Source organism: Haliotis rubra, unplaced genomic scaffold (genome assembly GCF_003918875.1).
Source record: "Haliotis rubra isolate DU_JTF1 unplaced genomic scaffold, ASM391887v1 Scf133, whole genome shotgun sequence".
NCBI lineage: Eukaryota > Metazoa > Mollusca > Gastropoda > Lepetellida > Haliotidae > Haliotis > Haliotis rubra.
In genome coordinates, this window is record NW_025765259.1 from 1621057 (window position 1) to 1641947 (window position 20891).

Genomic DNA, 20891 nt, shown 5'->3' on the forward strand with positions numbered 1-20891 from the left:
ATCACAAAAGCAAAACCTGGGATCGGGCTGGGGGATAGAGATATCAGCTAAGATAAGATAATCCTTTAGGGCAATTATACTGGGGAGGTACACGGCACGTCATTACAATTTACAAATAATATCCAGTCCTGTCGATCTTCGGGTGGTCATGCCACCTATATACTACGATGCGTTTCTATGGTTTTCAGATATCATATTCTTTTACATATCTCAACATAAACTTTATGAAAGAAAGACACGAAAGATGTTAATCACTAGATGAGACATAGTCAACACACATGAAAAAGCACAAAATATCTTTGAGTTGACCCCTTGTACCTGCAGGCAGCACGTGCATTTCATGCCAGGTGAGTCGACGGTCCGTCGTCATACCTGGCTGAGCAACCTAAGTGCCATCTATAGTCTGATCTATTGTTTTCAGCAGCTATTCGTATTTTATATAAGTTTTGCCCGATTTTACGAGTAAACATGCTTTTCTGGATATCGTATTACGCATCCCACTGAACGCCCAGTTAGGCCGAAGTGGGTCATTTCGACATATGCTATTTGCAACTGTGTAAATTTTAGGGATACAGAATAACAGCCTAAAAACATTTTTTTTTCTATTTCCGACAGTACTTTAGATATATGGCCTTGATGGGCTGTAATAGATATGTATGGCCTTGATGGGTTGTATTGATCATATAGCCTTGATGGGTTGTATTAGATATATGGCCTTGATGGGTTGTATTGATCATATAGCCTTGATGGGTTGTATTAGACATATAGCCTTGATGGGTTGTATTGGACATATAGCCTTGATGGGTTGTATTGATCATATAGCCTTGATGGGTTGTATTGATCATATAGCCTTGATGGGTTGTATTGATCATATATATGGGTTGTATTGGACATATAGCCTTGATGGGTTTGTATTAGATATATATAGCCTTGATGGGTTGTATTGGACATATAGCCTTGATGTTTAGTTTATACATAGATATATGGGTTGTATTGGACATATAGCCTTGATGGGTTGTTGTATGTATTGGATCATATAGCCTTGATGGGTTGTATTAGATATATGGGTTGTATTGGACATATAGCCTTGATGGGTTGTATTGATCATATAGCCTTGATGGGTTGTATTGATCATATGGCCTTGATGGGTTGTATTGGACATATAGCCTTGATGGGTTGTATTAGATATATGGCCTTGATGGGTTGTATTAGATATATGGCCTTGATGGGTTGTATTGGACATATAGCCTTGATGGGTTGTATTGGACATATAGCCTTGATGGGTTGTATTGGACATATAGCCTTGATGGGTTGTATTGGACATATAGCCTTGATGGGTTGTATTGGACATATAGCCTTGATGGGTTGTATTGGACATATAGCCTTGATGGGTTGTATTGGACATATAGCCTTGATGGGTTGTATTGGACATATAGCCTTGATGGGTTGTATTGGACATATAGCCTTGATGGGTTGTATTGGACATATAGCCTTGACTTGGCTTTGTTGTCGATGGGATAGTGACCTTATTAGGTTCTATTGGACATATGATGAATGATCAATGACCCATGGTAGCAGTCTGTATACAACATTATTAATACTGTCCGCTGCTGGTGACATCAAGTACCACAACTTGATCAATGACCCATGGTAGCAGTCTGTATACAACATTATTAATACTGTCCCGCTGCTGTGAGACATCAAGTACCACAACTTGATCAATGACCCATGGTAGCAGTCTGTATACAACATTATTAATACTGTCCCGCTGCTGTTAGACATCAAGTACTGCAAGTATCAGATGTTACTGATGTGTATATCCTAGTATTTATTGCTTCAGCTTTAAGTGTATAGGAAGCCAGCCTTGTTTCACATCGTGACTGAATAGTTCTACATTCCAACATATGATTTTAACAAAGTTTTACATGTGTCCCATTAGTAAATGAGGAAAAGTGATTCCATATGGATCTGTGGGACTATTTGGTGTGTTGTAAACAACTGTCGTTGCGGGTCCAGATGGAAGGATCCTAAAACCTAGTCATGAAGAGTGTTCTGTAGCTAGTGGATTCTAGATAGCTTAGTTGTGTTAAGGCTAACATGTTTACTAGCAATACCCTCATGGTCTGTCAGCAGTCAGGTTTTTGTGGGACAGGTCAACCCACCCAGTACATGTCATGTAGATAACTCGGTACAGGTCATGTAGACAGTAGTTGATTTGTCTACCTTTCATCCATCACATCTTTAGAGAAGCTGACCTCAAACATTTGACAAAACATATAGTCCCTCTAATATCTTGAAAATAATGATTCAAACCTTCTGTATGTGTTCTTTGGCCAATGAAACATGTCAAAATGAGAACAAAGCTTTTAAGAAGTAAAATCATTTGTCTTTTTCTGACCAAACTCACACACCAAAAAACATATCATTCCCTCCTCGGCCTAGTCATGTTTGAGTGTGCGTCTGAACGTGCATTTTGGAGTATCTTCAGTATTCAATTGTCTTCTTATCTAATATTACCAGAAAGTTTACTTGACTCAGGCTTGACCATTGGAAAACTTTGCAGACTGTTCAGCTTCATTTTGACTTATCCGAGCACGTTGGATACAAGAAATCTGTAAATGATTCAACACAAACACTCTTTGCTTAGTACATGTGATGCTCCACTATTCTGGGCAGCGATCACCTGTCTGGATATTACTTGCTGGTGAGCCCCGACCTGTCTGACCTGTCTCTGACTGCTGCCAGGTGATGTTGGGTGATACAGAGCTGATGAGATCTGTGATAAAGGAGCAAGTTTTATGTGTAGTTTTACATCATGTGTTCGTTAGTGAAACATATCACCAGGAGCAGGACTGTGTAAATATAACTCTTGTTTGTCACAATCTTACTTTGATCAAAGTTTGCTAAACTTGTTTGTAACAGAAGCTGGTTTTATGTAAGAAACTGTCATAAAAAGATGAGGTTCTTTCTGAGAAATGGTCGTTGAATTAATGTGCATGGGAACAATGTGTTTTCATCATGTAGTCTCTGTGGTGTCTCTGTGGTGTCTAGGAACATTACCTGTGAGTTGCATGCAGTTTCAGCCATTAAATACGGTCTTTTTTATTTGTTTATTTCTCAATAAAGTCTTAGTTTACTGATTCATACACAATTCTCTGAAGTTTAAACAATTTACATTTCCTCGTACTCTGCAGGTTCTCTAACCAGCAGGAATGTGCAAGTTAAAGAGTCATATGCTTTCCTTTGATCCTCATAATGTTTATCACAAAACATGGTGCAGATTCAATTCACTTGATGTCTTTTGTTTCCCCATTAATTCCTACTAGGAAGATTGTACATCTTGTTCTGGCAAAAGCTAATCCTGTGATTTTCTAGAATTTTAGCATGATATTGCCATTCTGACTTGATCATCCGTGGAGTTGATACTACAGGTTTGCTGTAGCTATGTATGTTCTAGTCTCGAGGCATCCACAGTCATCAGCATGTGATCAACTGTTCTACTGGCCACACTTTATGATCTATTAAAAGATTTTAAATAGGGCTTATTACAATGGAAAATGTGAAAATAAGGATCATCATGAACATAGCGTATTCTCCACTTAATGAAGCACCTGCCCATCCTTATTACTTCTGAGCATTACGGTAAATGTAAGCTAAACCAAAGTGTGGCCATGTGACAGATAGTGCTTGTACATCAACATTATGGTATGTAGCATTTTTGCAATATGTACGGTTCCGGCAAGGGAGGTAATCCTGATCATACATAACATAAACAGCTTTTGCTGTGAACGACAATTATTTTGCTGAAATATTTTACTACCATCAATATATGAAAATAAATGATACATCTTTGCATCTTATGTCTTTTGTTGTTTGTGACGTGATTCTGATCAAGATACATTCTCCAGATTATAGATTAGGAAGGACACACTGGTCAACTCGGGGAAGAGAGATACTATGTACAGTCCCTTACAGAAACCTTTGTTCATGGGGTCGAATCACAGATTTGCCTTGATTTTTATAACTTTTGTTTATGTTTATGGGTTTTCCCAGTGGTAAGTATTCAAGACCTTCATCAAATGTACACGATCAGCATCAAATATACAAGATCAACATAAAATGTTCAGGCCCTATCGCAAATATATAAGATCTGCATCAAATGTTCAGGGCATACATCAAATGTACAAGACCTACATCAACTGTTCAGAACCTACATCAGCTGCACAATACCTACACGCTGTGGCTGATTCTGGACATGTTAAGACAGATAATCTCCAAAACAACACTGGTCTTGCATGTGAGCCAACAAATTCCACCTGAGATTATTTGTTGTTTAATGCAACACACAGCTTTTTACCAGACATGATGGTGACTGGAAATTAATAATCTACTCTGGGCCAGACAATCCAGTGATGGATATTATGACCAGCTACCCACATTGTCAGGGTAAAATGACACAAAATGAAATGAGACCCCATACCTGAGATCCTCAGCCATGTAGTTTGTTCTGAGTGAGTGAGTGAGTTTAGTTTTACGCTGCATTCAGCAATATTCCAACTATATGGTGGCGGACTGTAAATAATTGAGTCTGAACCCGACAATCCAGTGATCAACAGCATGAGCATCAATATGCGTAATTGGGAACTGATGACATGTGTCAACCAAGTCAGCGAGCCTGACCACCCGATCCCTTTAGTCGCCTCTTACGACAAGCATGGGTTACTGAAGATCAATATTCTAACCCAGACCTTCACGGGTAGTTGTTCTGACGCATGCACAGGGGGCTGGGAACCTAGTCTAACCAGGAAGTGTATGCCTAGGTTGAGACATGTAATTAATACCATTTGATAGTTAGTCACAGTCTCTGGGTGATACGACCACTGTTTTGTTCTAGTGGACAAAGCAAGCATCTGCTGTTAGAGCATTCAGTCTCAGACGCATCATCAAAAGATGAACTATGATTCTTCTTGTCACCCTGTGCATGGTGTTTAGGTGATAAAATATGGGCTACTCTGCTTTTTAGTCATTACACTGTCTGAGTGAGGTGTCCATCTTAAACTGTGGAGTGGCATATCAGTGGGCTGACCATAGAAACAAACACACACACACAACACACACACACACATGCACACACACACACACACACACACACACACACACACACACACACACTTACATGCACATAGCTGTAGAAATTAAGTAATTCTGAATGTGACGTGAACACCATTCATCATACCTGTGGTTCTACAGCATGACCATGAACAACATGAATATGGTTACAGGTAATATCTCTTTCAGCGAAGTTTATATTTGTCTGTGTGGCTGTTTATGTTTACAGATGGGACCATCTGTGATGTTGAAAAGCAGATGATAGGAATAATTCTGTATTTAGTTGAAAAGTGGAAATAGATAAATTTGGAATTTATTATTTTTCTACCAAATGACAACTTACAACTCTGTTCACAAAAACTACAAATTATAAATCATGGTTTCAAAGTTAACTAACACTTCCATCTGCTGACAGCCCTAGCATATTTTCTTACAACTCTAAAATTCCTGGACAGCTTAGTTAACATTTTGTTTGGTACATCAGTCCAGCACTTAGCTGATCTTTCATTAAAAATAACTGATTTCGCAAATAGTTGGGAAATACAATATATCAATACAAAGAAGAAAGCTATGGTTTGTTTAGAATCTTTCCAAATTAAATTAAATCTGTTAAATTTGATTCAGTTTATATTTATTGAACAATGGCGACTTTATATAGACATGAGATTAATGAACAGAAATATTTTATACACAATCAACAATTAACGTTTTTCTGTTCCGTGCACCTGCCTTGTATTACCTCCCCTTGATCTATGTTTTTGTCCCTAGCAACAATTGTTAAGGGGCCATCTTTGATGTTTACGTTTGTGACGAAGCACATGTTCAGTCCTGATTTGCGTAATCGACAGCGGTTTGGGAACATTTCCAACTGAATTTTCAGACAGCAAGACGTACTCAAAGGGTTTGTTGGCCGTTTGTTGTGTTTGTTTGTTTTCGTTGATATTTGTTGCAGTAGTTTAAAAACACGAAGGACAAGCGATCTGAAATGAAATTATTCCAAACGACCAGCCTGTCATAAATGCACATTCTAGCACCTTTGATTTTGTGTTTGTTAGATCTACTCTTCAAGTTGATTTTTGTAGTTCACTTTGAATATTAATAGGATGCACGAATCTGAGCCGAAATATTATTGCTTTATTGCTATTTCAACTGATTTGGAACGTTTTGCGTAGAGTTTGAATTGTCCCATTCGACCGTTGTAGAATAGGACTATTCCAGTTAGCAATTATTTACGAATATGACCAATCGAATTTCTATGTTTTATCTCCGTGATGTTTTCAAAGAATGGTGTTAAAACCAAAGTAACAGGCGTATGATAAATGTTCGAATTAGAAATATTTCTTTTAATATGAAATAAATGCATGTTTGTATGATTCAGGATCGTGATATAACAAGTGACAGCCATGCCATCAATAGAGGAGATCCAGTCCCTTCCCCTCAGAAATGACCCATCAGTCCGTTTGACTGAAGTTGGGGAGACCAGCAACAAGATGGATATAAAGATGGTGGATGAAATTGTTGATGTAAAGAAAGTGAAAAGTGAGTTAGATATCATGATGTTAGTTTACTCAGCCTGAAAGTTAAAGTTATTGAGGTGTATTTTAGTCACTAAGTTTTATGGATTTTTTTGACTGAAGCTTATAGCTGTATCTCTTGTGGAAGAAGGGTCTGTAGGTCTTAAAACTAAGCAAGTTAAACACTTGCCTTAGTATACTGCAGGAGGATGTATTCAGATTAATTTGTTAATTCCTTCATTGTGTTTATCTTCACTTGTTCTGTAAACTGGAAACATTGAAATTCAGGATATGCTGAGTCATACTTGGTTATCAGTTCAGTCTTTTTGTGTTAAATCTACAGGTAATCTACAGCAATAGAAACTAGCAGTATTATTTCTCTGGTCTCCATAATTACAACATACACAAAACACATTTAAAATGGTAAATAAACATTCTGGTGACTGTTCTTTCCTCCATTACAAGCTGGATCTGATCAGATAACCAGTCTGTTCAATATACAATAATTGGTTGTTGATCAGGTTTGAAAGCTTGGGTAAACATTAAGTATCTGTATTCTCATATTGTTACAGGATAAATGTAATCAATATTTCACCTCAGAACATAAGTGGTAAATACTGTGTCAGTATTCTACAGTACATGAGTGAGGAATGTAATTCATGGTAACCATGGTAACAGGTGTGACAGAGGTGACTGGCGCTGGAGACACAGAGGACAAGGAGAACTCTTCTCAGAACAACACAGAGGTGGAAGAGAAGAAAATACCAAAGTTAGTGAACATTTCCTTGTCTATCCAGTGTATCATAGCTTATAATGGTGATTACCATGGGCCCCTGTTGCAGCCCTGTTCAGGAAATTACATCACTGTCCCTCTTGTATCTTTGTTATGGAAATGACATCCCGTACCTGTTGTAGCCCGCTTTGTTAAATGATATTACTGTCGATGTTGTAGCTCAGTTTAGAAATGACATCACCATCTCGGGTGTAGGCCTGTTTGGGAAATGTCATCACCATCTCTCTGTCCAGCAACTGTTACATAATTGATTGTACCCAGTAATGTAACTGTACAGCTCTATTTAACATCTGTTGTCAAACACAATATAGTTATCATAGTGACTGTCCAAGGTATTTGTCACAATAGATTGGGTATAGATTACACTAGATAATAAATGTTGGTGTGAAAGATTTTCATTGGCTATGATTTAGTGTTGGGAATTGGTTGAAATCTCACAATTGATGATTGCTTCATTACCAACGAACAATCATCGAAAAAAATTGGTTAGCGTCATTTTTCAGATTTTCTTGTCCAGGTTGTTATTGCAGATAAGTATAACATGATGCAACTTGCTACTTTAAAGTGATGACTTGTATATTATGAACATAAACTTTCCGGAGTCTTCAAGAAATATTCAGTCATGACTTTTCAGTTAGTGAAGTGAGTTTTCTAAGAATTAAACAAGTTTGCAGGCCCTGACAACTTCGAAGATATGTTCCATCGTCAAGTGTTTCAAAGATGAAAACAGCAGTTCTAAAATCGTTTGTGTTCGATTATGAGAAAATGTGATCGATTGCTTGGTCGTTTGGTCACTGTGACCAATCTTTGATTATTTCAATTAATCGGAACACCACTACTATGATTTCAGTTATGTACGTGTATGTAAAATTCAAGACATCAGTGTAAGTAATCTGATTTGAAATTTCATGTGTACAAAATAGAATTTAAAATCCAAATCTAGCCTACAAAAGCTTGATTTCTAGAGCTGCATCAATTTAGTCTTTCGTTTCAATTATTCTGTAGATTCTGGGAGGCCATGTATGACATTATCGAGTTAGCCTGTGTTGTACCAATGTTTCAGTATTCTGACAAAGGCATTCCTACGGCAGCACTGCAAGGACAACAAGCTGTACTTGACCCCTGAACTCAACGATGTCTTGTACCTGCACTATAAAGGTGGGTGTCAGACTTCACACAGTCTAACTCACACAGTCCCTCCCACCTGTCACTGACATAGGCTCTGGTTACGCCCCTGGCAATATCAAATTCCTTTGTGTTGACCTGTGATGTATCTGTGACTTGTCAGTGATGTATCTGTGACTTGTCAGTGATGTATCTGTGACTTGTCAGTGATGCATCTGTGACTTGTCAGTGATGTATCTGTGACTTGTCAGTGATGTATCTGTGACTTGTCTGTGATGTATCTGTGACTTGTCAGTGATGTATCTGTGACTTGTGTGTGGTGTATCTGTGACTTGTCTGTGATGTATCTGTGACTTGTCAGTGATGCATCTGTGACTTGCCAGTGATGCATCTGTGACTTGTCATGTAATGTATCTGTGACTTGTCTGTGATGTATCTGTGACTTGTCAGTGATGTATCTGTGACTGTTGTCTTGTGATGTATCTGTGACTGTGTCTGTGTGTGATGTATCTGTGACTTGTCTGTAATGTATCTGTGACTTGTCAGTGATGTATCTGTGACTTGTCAGTGATGTATCTGTGACTTGTCTGTGATGTATCTGTGACTTGTCTGTGATGTATCTGTGTCTGTGACTTGTCTAAGATGTTTTTATCTGTGAATATTGTGTTAGGTATACTTGAGGCTGTGAGAACCTAAGATGTTTTGGAATATTGTGTTACATACAGGGCTAGAAGCGCACACAGGGCTGAAGTGTCTGTGGCTGGAGTGTAATGGCATCCAGAAGATTGAAAACCTGGAGCATCAGACCCAGCTGCGATGCCTGTACCTGCAGCAGAACCTACTGACTCACATTGAGAACCTGGAGCCGCTCCAGCAGCTGGACTCCCTCAACGTCAGTAACAACAGCATCAGGCGCATCGAGAACATAGGTGAGTGACTACCTGTCAGTATCTGAATCTGATGATCAGCTTTCATTAAGAATGACTTGGACAAGACAGTACGCAGATGATACCCAACTTTTTCTTGACGGATCTGAATCAAGCCTAAACACTGCTATTGAAACGTTACATTCCTTTTATGAAATGTCTGGCCTCAGAATGAACATGGAAAAAACAAAAGTTATTTTGATAGGCTGTATGGCTGGTAAAAATATTAAGTTTTGTGAAAACTTAGATTTGGATTGGCACACAGACAACTTTGAAGTTCTTGGCATCATCCTTAATGCCAATTTACAAGACCTCTGGGTCCTAAATACAAGAAGGAGAATCGAAACCATAAAAACAATCCTTGCATCATGGAAACATAGATCACTGACCTTGATTGGCAAAATTACAGTTATTAAATCCTTAGCCTTATCTACGTTAGTTCATATATTTTTAGCCCTGCCTACTCCCCCTGAAGCTTTTGTTAAAGAATTAAATCAAATATTTTTTTATTTTTTATGAAATGGGAAAAGGGACAAAATAAAAGGGACTAATATGATCAGGAAATATGATGAAGGTGGTCTAAGAATGATTGATGTCAATTCTTTTATTCAAGCCTTGAAACTTTCTCATTTAAGAAAATGCTGCCCAAATCCCAATTTTAAGAACCCAAGCCAGTTTCCCTTATCTGAAATTTTCTCATTGGGAGCAAATATTAATATCCGATATAACTGTAAAAAATCCTTATTGGAGAAGTGTTCTGGATGCATGGTCAAACTATCTAAGAATCGAGAAAGAATATCCTGATAATATCAACTACATCTTATCTCAACACCTTTGGTTGAATCATCAGTTTAAAGATAAATCCTTCTTTTTACAAAACTGGTACCACAAAGGGCTGCATTGTGTTAGGGATGTTTGTAACACAAGAGGCCTAGTGACTTTCAATGAACTGAAAAACGTATATGATATCCGGGGAACTTTCTTAGATTATCACAGACTGCTATGTAGCATCCCCCCTAAGTGGAAACAGTGCATCCACCAGCAAACGTGTATTATGAAATCTAACCTGACTATTGGAAACAGTTTACTTGACTTGCTTAAGCCTGGAAAGGGCTCCAGATATTTTTATGATAATATCATCACCTGTGATACGTGCCCCACAGTGTGTAAAAAATAGGAGGAAAATTTTAATCTTGCCTCTCTAAACTGGAAAAATATATTTCTCTGGTACAGGTGTTGTACAAAAGATGTAAAACTTTTAGAATTTAAATTTAAATTTCTTCACCGCATAGTCTACACTCAGAGGGAACTAAAGGTTATGAACCTAGTAAACGATGATATCTGCACTTTTTGTAAAACTGACCGAGAAGACTTAGCTCATGTTTTCCTTCAATGTCAATATGTAAAACATTTTTGGGTGAGTCTGGAACTATTTTTGAATACCCACATTAATATGGGTATAACTCTGGATACCAATGCAATTCATTTTTGCTATCCAGACCAATATAACTTGTTGAATCACCTAATCCTACTGAGCAAAAGGCAAATTTTTCTATGCAGTCTAAAGGGCAACACCCTATCAGTGGATAAGGTTATAAATAACATCAGACAAGTTTATGCCATTGAAAGGTTCATTGCTTGTAGGAACAACAAATATAATGCCTTTGAAAAAAAATGGTCTCCACTCACAAATAGTTTTAAACTTTAAGTAGACGAATTACATATAGATGTTATTTAGTATTGGCTTTCAGCCACAGTTACTGCTAAATGTAAACAATGTACAATCACTGAACTTTGTAGTTAAAACACACCTGTACAATTTTAATCAGATAAAATATGTATGATTGTTGCGTATTATGTTGACTGCAGCTACTGACTGTCTTCTCTTTGAGAACTTTGTACCACTTCTGAGTCTTAGGACCCATAGTCTGTAGAATTTTAACCAGATAAATTACATCTGACGTTGTTTACTTTTGGCTTATAGCCATATACTTTCCTCCATTTGCAAACACTATGCCTTCTTGAACCTTTGCAGGTCAAATATGTTTACACATCTATAGTCAGATAAAACACACCTGATATGGTAGCCTATTTGCTTATAGTCATGGAGTGACTCTCCTTGCAGACTTTCTGCCACTGTTCAATTATTGTATTTTCAAACATGCTTGTACATCTCTAAGCTGACAAATTACATCTGATCGTGTATACAATTGGCCTTTTGGTATGCTATTAGCCTATAGCCATATGTGCCTTTCTTGAACTTTGCATCTCAAACAATCAGATTAACTATATCTGATTTTATGTATCACTGGCATACAACCTTGAAGTTTACTCTCTTCGACAAACATTGTGCCATTCTTGAACCAGTTTGTACCAGCCTGAGAGTAGTTTTATATAATATTGTATACCTGTACAGCCATAGAATTACTTCATTACACTTTCAATGTCCATCTCCTTAAACTTTGTTGTGAAGCCAGTACAACATGCTGATGACTTTCCATACCCATGTGATTGTACCCATTATGCTGGATTAAAAAAAGAAAAAAAAAAAAAAAGAATGACTTGGACATGATATTCACTGGTGGTTTTCCCTGTTCAACAGCCTGTCTGCCAGTCCTGCATACACTCAACATCAGCCACAACCGACTGAAGACAGCCGATGATATACGGGAACTTGTTCACTGCAAGAACCTGGGTGTCCTTGACCTTTCTCACAACAAGCTGGAGGACCCAACCATTGTGGATGTCTTTGAGCAGATGGAGGAACTGGTGAGTTTGTACCCATGGTGCAAGTTGGTAACATTGTATCATGGGATTGATGGAAGAAGAATAGATCCTCAGTGTTCCACACTTTTCATCAGACCACTGAGGATCTGCATATACTGACTTGTCCTGAACTTTGTCGACACCTTACCTGATCTCATGGGTTTCCTATAGTGGTCAGCCTGTATTGACTAATTTCATCCTACATTAGGCTTACTCTGTGACTAATTCTGTTCATGATTGAACTAACTCTTGTGGTTGCTGAATCTTGACAGTGACAAAGCAGCTGCTATGATGAGAGAGTGCTCTCCCTTGTATCATGTGTGGTGTATGTGTTGCAGCGTGTGTTGACCCTGTCTGGGAACCCTGTCATCAAGGACATCAAGAACTACAGAAAGACAATCATTGTCCGGGTGGTAAGTTTAGTTTCCAATATAGACAATTGGGAAAAAATTAAGCACAACCTTTATTTTCATATGTACTGAACTAGCATCTGTTGGTGATAAGTACTTGCCAGTGTTGACTCTGTCCTCCTCTGATGTTGATTGTAGTCTCTGTGATGTTGATTGTAGTATCTGTGATGTTGAATGTAGTCTTTGTGATGTTGATCCTAGTCTCAGTAACTGTCCAAGCATATCATAGTCACATTCAGTGGGGAAAACCCAACAAATGAGTTGAAAAGATAATTATAATAGATGCACAAGTTTGCATATTAATAGTTTGACTTCCATAAATTTAAAATTTCATTCTGATGTCCATCAGATCATGTATTTATGTGTTCATCTATTTACAGAAGGACCTAAGGCATCTGGATGACCGTCCTGTTTTCCCGAAAGAAAGAGCCTGTGCTGAGGCCTGGTATGTATCAGTCTGTCTGTTGTACCTGCACAAAGCCTCAGGTAATCAACAAACATGTCATACTTGCTAACACTGACCTAGAGGCAACAAACAAACATGTCATACCGGCTAGCACTGACCTAGAGGCAACAAACAAACATGTCATACCGGCTAGCACTGTTCTAGAGACAAATAACAAACATGTCATACCGGCTAACACTGACCTAGAGGCAACAAACAAACATGTCATACCGGCTAGCACTGTTCTAGAGACAACCAACAAAACATGTCATACCGGCTAACACTGTCCTAGAGGCAACCAACAAACATGCCATACCGGCTAACACTGTCCTAGAGGCAACCAACAAACATGCCATATGCTAACACTGTCCTAGAGGCAACCAACAAACATGCCATACAGGCTAACACTGTCCTAGAGGCAACCAACAAACATGCCATACCGGCTAACACTGTCCTAGAGGCAACCACCAAACATGCCATACCGGCTAACACTGTCCTAGAGGCAACCAACAAACATGCCATATCGGCTAACACTATCTTAGAGGCAACCAACAAACATGCCATACAGGCTAACACTGTCCTAGAGGCAACCAACAAACATGTCATACCTGCTAACACTGTCCTAGACGCAACCAACACACATGCCATACCGGCTAGCACTGTCCTAGAGACAACCAACACACATGCCATACCGGCTAACACTGTCCTAGAGGCAACAGACAAACATGCCATACCGGTTAACACTGTCCTAGAGGCAACCAACAAACATGCCATACCAGCTAACACTGTCCTAGAGGCAACCAACAAACATGTCATACCTGTTAACACTGTCCTAGAGGCAACCAACAAACATGTCATACCTGCTAACACTGTCCTAGAGGCAACCAACAAACATGTCATACCTGCTAACACTGTCCTAGAGGCAACCATCAACAGCACTATACTAGACACAACCAACAAGCATGTCATATTCACTACCGCTATCTTAGAAGCAGCCAACAAAAATGGTATACCCACTAACACTATACTAGAGACAACCAACCAACATGTCATACCTGCTTACACTATACTAAATGCAATCAACCAACATGTCATACCTGTGAACACTATACCAGAAGCAATCAACAAACATGTCATACCTGTGAACACTATACCAGAAGCAACCAACAAACATGTCATACCTGTGAACACTATACCAGAAGCAACCAACAAACATGTCATACCTGTGAACACTATACCAGAAGCAACCAACAAACATGTCATACCTGTGAACACTATACCAGAAGCAACCAACAAACATGTCATACCTGTACCAGAACACTATACCAGAAGCAACCAACAAACATGTCATACCTGTGAACACTATACCAGAAGCAACCAACAAACATGTCATACCTGTGAACACTATACCAGAAGCAACCAACCAACATGTCATACCTGTGAACACTATACCAGAAGCAACCAACAAAAACCAAAACACGCAACCAACAAACGTGTCATGCTCACTAACACTTTTTGTGAAGCAACTAAAAAACATGTCAGTCACACCTATCTTAAGGATAAATGACAATAAGTGTCACCCCTGTGAAGGTGATGAGCGGGAATAGAGGTGAACGTGAGAGTCGGTCAAGTTGTGCTTCTTTGTCCCCAGGGCTGTGGGCGGTGTAGAGGCAGAGAGAGAGGAGAGACAGCGCTGGGCTGACAAGGAGCGCAGGAAGATTCAGGACAGTGTTGATGGTAAGAACATACTGCATCTGGTCGGATACTTCCCAGGGAGCTGAGACCTGACTATGCTGACCATGTGTTACAGACATGCTGGTGTTGAACTGGGGCTCATAGTATTACTATGTTTAAACCTAGTACTGAAATGTGTGCAGATATAGTTCTGGTTCACAAAGTCGGACACCTGTCAGTGTCTGTGTTAAAGTGTACAATCTGTCAACAATCCCTGGACATGTGTTGCTGTGTCCAAGCACCTGTCAGTTCTCCCCCATTGTTTCAGCTCTCCTCCAGATCAGACAACACCATGAGGCTCAGCGGATTGAGGCTGAGCTGAATGAGAAGAATGCTGCAGAAGGAATCACGGAGAAGGTGGAGGTAGATCCAAGCACTGTAGACTGGCTGTATGGGACCCACAAGCTGAAGGGGGAGGCACCAGAGGAGGGGGAACACAAGGTGAGGGGGAGGGGCACCCGAGGAGGGGGAACACAAGGTGAGGGGTGGGGCACCACTGTAGACTGGCTGTACGGGACCCACCAGCTGAAGGGGGAGGCACCAGAGGAGGGGAAACACAAGGTGAGGGGTGGGGCACCACTGTAGACTGGCTGTATGGGACCCACCAGCTGAAGGGGAGGCACAGGTGAGGGGTGGGGGCACCACTGTAGAGGAGGGGGGTAGGGGACCCAGCTTGGGAACACAAGGTGAGGGGCACCACTGTAGACTGGGGGCACCAGCTGAAGGGGGAGACTGGGGAAACACAAGGTGAGGGGTGGGGGCACCACTGTAGACTGGCTGGGACACCACCAGGTGAGGGGGGAGGCACCACTGTAGAGGACCCACAGCTGAAGGGGAGAGCACCAGAGGTGGGAACACCAGAGGGAGGCACCCGAGGGAGGGGCTACAAGGTGAGGGGTGGGGCACCAAGCACCACTGTAGACTGGTGTATGGGACCCACCAGCTGAAGGGGCACCAGAGGAGGGGAACACAAGGTGAGGGGGCACCACTGTAGACTGAAGGGAGACCCACAAGCAGAGGAGGGAGGGAACACAAGGTGAGGGGGAGGGGGAACACAAGGTGAGGGGTGGGGCACCACTGTGGGGACTGGCTGTATGGGACCCAAGCTGAAGGGGAGGCACCAGAGGAGAACACAAGGTGAGGGGAGGCACCCGAGGAGGGGGAACACAAGGTGAGGAGTGGGGCACCACTGTAGACTGGCTGTATGGGACCCACAAGCTGAAGGGGGAGGCACCACTGTAGGGATAGGATACCCCAGGAGGGGATACACTGAAATGAATCCTAAGTCAAGGGAACAAGGGGTTAGTGGAAGAGATGACACACAGTGGAAGTAGGTGTGGAAAATCTGCCATTCTGATGTGCTCATAATATGTTCAAATCTCTCATTAGGGAGAAGGGGTGTACGGGAGACATGTAAGAGAAAAGGACACTAAATACCTTTAGGTACAAAGGGCAATCTCACAGTCTGAATGATACAGAACATGAGAATAGATTCATCGTTTACTGAGAGTGTCTCCACACGAAGAGCACAGGTCAAGTCTTGTATTGGGTGCACAGAATACATGACAAGGTTAACACTGAATCTGTGATTGTTACAATCTTGCAGGATGAGTTGATTGAGGACCTGACCTCAGAGGACATGCCGGTAGTTGGAGCACGGAAGCAGCAGGTAGACCAGGGCATCTTCTCCACAGACAGTAAGTACACCACAGATGTCGTCAGTATCATATTGGGTCTTAGGCCAACAGGGCTGTTATATGTTCCGTCCTTGTCTCCAAGTGCAGGTATTAGATACAAACCTTGCTCAATACGACTTCTTTAAGAAGTGATGAATTTGAATCAAAGATTTTTGGATATTAAGTTGTCAGTACATAAGATTTTTGTTCTCTGGGTCATGGGATGATGGAGTTGTCTATAGTGCTGCTGTTTCTTGTGAAGAGTTACTTCCCTTAGGTGTGTCAGGATCATGTGATCATGGGTTAGGATACCCACAGTGTAGGCTTGTACAGAGTGTCAGTATCTACTACCTACATCACTTGGTGGCTCTTGTGTTAGGATACAGATACATGAAAGTCTCTGGCCTGTTTTGTCAATGACTCAGACTAAAACACACACAATAAACATATTCTAACTCTACTTCAGAGATGTTTTATATCACTGTGTGCTTGAACTTCGATAACTTTAATGTCTTACTTTGCAGAAGTTCAACAGGATGCTGGAAGCACTCGACTTTTCATAACAGAAATGGGTAATTAAAACCTCACCAGTCTCAACCATAAGTAGCTCCAATTATGTAAGACCCAACATGACACTTGTAATTTGGGCAGTAACCACAGTATGGTCAGTTAAGCCTTGTTGACAAACAACCTCAAATACAAGGAACAATCAGGTTGTTAGAGATTTCACACCTACACACCTGTAATACACTGTTGCAATTACATCAGGTCCTACATTGATAAAGTATTAAGTGTCACATGAAACATTAAATGACTCCAATATACACTGGAATCTCTATATCTCCAGTCACTATATTTCTCTCCTGTACATGACACTGTTGTAACACAGACTTAATCTTACTTCCAGATGATGCTGATAAACCATCTGAAGCAGCTGATGTAAGTGACACTACTTGGTTCGAGTGTAACACCTGGTGTTACAACTGTCTCTAGCTCTATTGTTTGTAATACATGGCATGTTGTGTCAGGCTTGACACCTGGTGTTACAACTGTCTCTAGCTGTCGTTTGTAATACATGGCATGTTGTCAGGCTTGACACCTGGTGTCCCGAGCTAACTGTCTCTAGCTCTGTCGTTTGTAATACATGGCATGTTGTGTGGCATGTTGTCAGGCTTGACACCTGGTGTCCCGAGCTAACTGTCTCTAGCTGTCGTTTGTAATACATGGCATGTTGTCAGGCTTGACACCTGGTGTCCCGAGCTAACTGTCTCTAGCTCTATTGCTTGTACATTGATCAAGTGTAGTTATTTGATTGAGGCATGTCTTCACACCCTGAACGTTGCTGATGACTGTCAGCGGATGGTTTGTCTGGTCCAGACTTGATTATCTACAAGCTGCTGTCAGACTCCCAGGATATTTTGGTTCAGTGCCACACAACAAACTGAGGTCAACCATGTCTGGGTATATGTATGTTTGTGTTGCAGAAATGGTTTTATGGTCAAACATTCTGAAAAGCAGCACAAAATGAACATGTTTCAAAGAGTACAGTCTCATTCTCCATCTGTGTTCTAGTGTCGTATTACCATTGAACCTTCGACAGTAATATTTCCTGAATATATATGATGTGTTTTTTGTGTAGGATCTCCCTGAACTTGAAGATGTGGATGTGACTGAACTTGTACCTGAAGATGTAGAAAAGGTGACACATATTTTTAACAGAATTGTCTTGGGTTTACTACAGTACTGAGTGGACTTCAGGGGGAAAAAGGATGGAGAATTGGGAGCAGGGATACACATCAACCTGTCATGTGTTTTTGTTCCCACTTGTAAATGTTTCAAAATCAATGACCAACGTCATGGAATGTGTGATGACATCACAGCCCAGTCTCTGAAACACTGAACCAGTGTCTGGCCTTCACACAGGAAATGTGACCTCACTTGCTGGTCTCATGACATGTGACCCTGTAGCGTCTCACATACATTTATCAAACATTTGGATTAGGATCCCTATATACATGTAGATGGTCACATATATTTAAAACTTCTTTAAATCATGATCTGGTCGGTTGCAAACCCACTTTGCCAGTAAAACATACCATGAATATACTCTCATTCAAATGCATTTGCAGTAACCAATGTCACACAATCCTGTGATGGATTTGAACTGACCAAATATTGTAATTGTAGGATGTTTACCTGGTTTTGTCTGTTTCAGTCATACAAGCCGATGATTGAGATTCTCAATGACGATGATGAATGTGCAGGGTTGGAACATGTGAGAGCAGGGTTACCTCCCCTTGTAACAGAACTTCCAAAGTCAAATCCAAAGAAAGTGTTGATAGAGGAGATTCCAGACACACAGATAGGTCAGCCTGAAAGTGACCTTCCAGTTGATTCTAATGCTGTCTCCCTCGACCAGGTGATCCCAGACTTTGGTTTGTCCGAGCACCTGGAAACACAACTGACGTCCGACTTACTGGCAGGTGTGGGCAAGATGCTCAGCTCCCCTGGAGATGACAACACTGAGGAGGAAACGGATATCAATGATCCTCACATTGCAACAGGGAGCATATTTGAAGAACTAGACTGAAGAGAACTGTGATAGTGACCTTGCTCAACAAACAGCCCTCCCATTAACGTCCACCATTGCCACTCACGCTGGACAAGCATATCCATCTCATTCATTCACAGACACCCATAGGGGTAGTTCATTGCCAAAGGTTGTGTCCAAGCATGTCTCTAAACCTATCACCCTCTAATGACTAAATCATGGCTCTGCCACATCCTCTTCATCATCCATTGATAAAGATTGTTGCATGTGACACTCCTACTTGTTATCACCCACAGAAAGCATGTTTCATGTATCAGCCAGCCTCCTTGTAACAGGGCACCACAAGGGTACTGCCAACTGTGGCGTTCTGACACCTGGGAGCCCTGGTGCCAACAATGCATATCTGCTGAGTGTGTGTCGTACTGCCTGTGCCTACTTTGTACAGGGTCTTGGATGATAGTACCGCTGACAATGTTAGATGCTGAAGTCAGTATTGCCCAACTGTTAAAAGATATTGTGGACCAAGTGTGGTCTTCTCAACGACCAATGATTGTACTGGGGAGTTGTTTCTGGCCAATACAGTGTTGTCTCTTTGGGAGCAGTTCAAAGGTTCACTGTAGGATCCCAGAATATTTAATGTATTACTTTTGTCATGTGAATCAGGACATCAAGATTTGAAGCTGGTAATCCCTTCATGGAGACGTTGTTCACTCTCTGCAGCAGGAACTTTGGTCCAATGTAAAACTTTGAACTGTTCCCTTTGAAAACCTCACATTACAGTGTTATTTTTGGTGCATTACTATATACTTTTACAGTATTAACTATCTCGTGAGAATTTCTTCATTAAATTCTCAAGCCTTTATAAATCATTTCAAATCCAAAAGAATTTCTGTATTTATGTATATATAATGAATGATTAAAATGTTTGTGAAATGGGTTACGTTGTTACTGTTTTGGATCTGAATTTTGTGTTTCCTGCTATTCTTTATTACTAGGGTGCTTGATTGAGTTTGGTTTGATGCCTGTTTGAACAGTTTTCAGTTGTACCATGACTTGATGTGGGTGGACAACCTGAAGGTCACAGACCATCAAGGGCGGAGTTCACTGTGTTTCAGAAACAGCTCAGAGACACTGCCTGCTCAGCTGTACATACACTACATATATTCAGAATATGTTAGAACATATCAATCAACAAACTAGTTATTTAATAACATTTTATTTACTTATAGTTTGGTTACATGAGCGTCCTACTGAAAGTAGAAATGTCACAGCCTCATTTGATCAACATAGAATACAAGTCATACATATACAGTTACCATAGTTACTCATCTTCCCATACAGAATACAGTCAAACCATCTTGGAATGTTAAACACAATGCACAGAGAGAATGTTCTATTGCATGAATGGGCACTGATGTAATTCTTCGTCCTTTTGGACTGAGACTAATGTAGCAAAATACTGGATACTGACCAGCAGAAACCTTGCCTTACTTCTCCTATATATACACAAACTACTGATCACAACATGAACTGGGACAGTCTGTGCACTCATCACAACATCAAGCAGCAGAATACCTGGAACTTACTCCTATCCATGGGGAGATAACGATTTGGCCACTCTTATAATCTCACAACTTGACCTATATTCACTGATAATCAGTGTGGCAATATTCCCCACCAAGTGATAATCTATTGTTTTTATCAGTACCTCTCAGTGCACAATGTATGGAAGGACATCTAAGTGACTGAAGTTCTATGGATGTTATTTGACACCAATCTTGCATACTAACAGTCTGGACAGAAAACCAAAGATAACATGGAGTGATTAAAACCATATATACA

General features: G+C 40.4%; 1 protein-coding gene across 1 annotated transcript; it reads left to right on the top strand.

Annotated features, from left to right (window-relative positions):
• Positions 1–5870: 5870 nt before the first annotated feature.
• LOC124267679 (dynein axonemal assembly factor 1-like) lies at positions 5871–19975 on the top strand. Its single transcript, XM_046702650.1, has 15 exons — positions 5871–6010; positions 6488–6648; positions 7302–7392; positions 8480–8574; positions 9267–9470; positions 12070–12236; positions 12572–12646; positions 13024–13088; positions 14740–14825; positions 15091–15263; positions 16429–16519; positions 17023–17070; positions 17406–17437; positions 18138–18197; positions 18714–19975. Exons 2-15 carry the CDS (start codon positions 6513–6515, stop codon positions 19086–19088), a joined length of 1698 nt encoding a protein of 565 aa, XP_046558606.1. The 5' UTR covers positions 5871–6010; positions 6488–6512; the 3' UTR covers positions 19089–19975.
• Positions 19976–20891: the final 916 nt, after the last annotated feature.

Coding starts and splice junctions, on each gene's coding strand:
- LOC124267679 (XM_046702650.1), top strand. CDS start 6,513: ATGCCATCAATAGAGGAGATCCAGTCCCTTCCCCTCAGAAATGACCCA. Junction 7,393..8,479: donor GAAGAGAAGAAAATACCAAA/GTTAGTGAACAT, acceptor CCAATGTTTCAG/TATTCTGACAAAGGCATTCC. Junction 12,647..13,023: donor AGACAATCATTGTCCGGGTG/GTAAGTTTAGTT, acceptor ATCTATTTACAG/AAGGACCTAAGGCATCTGGA.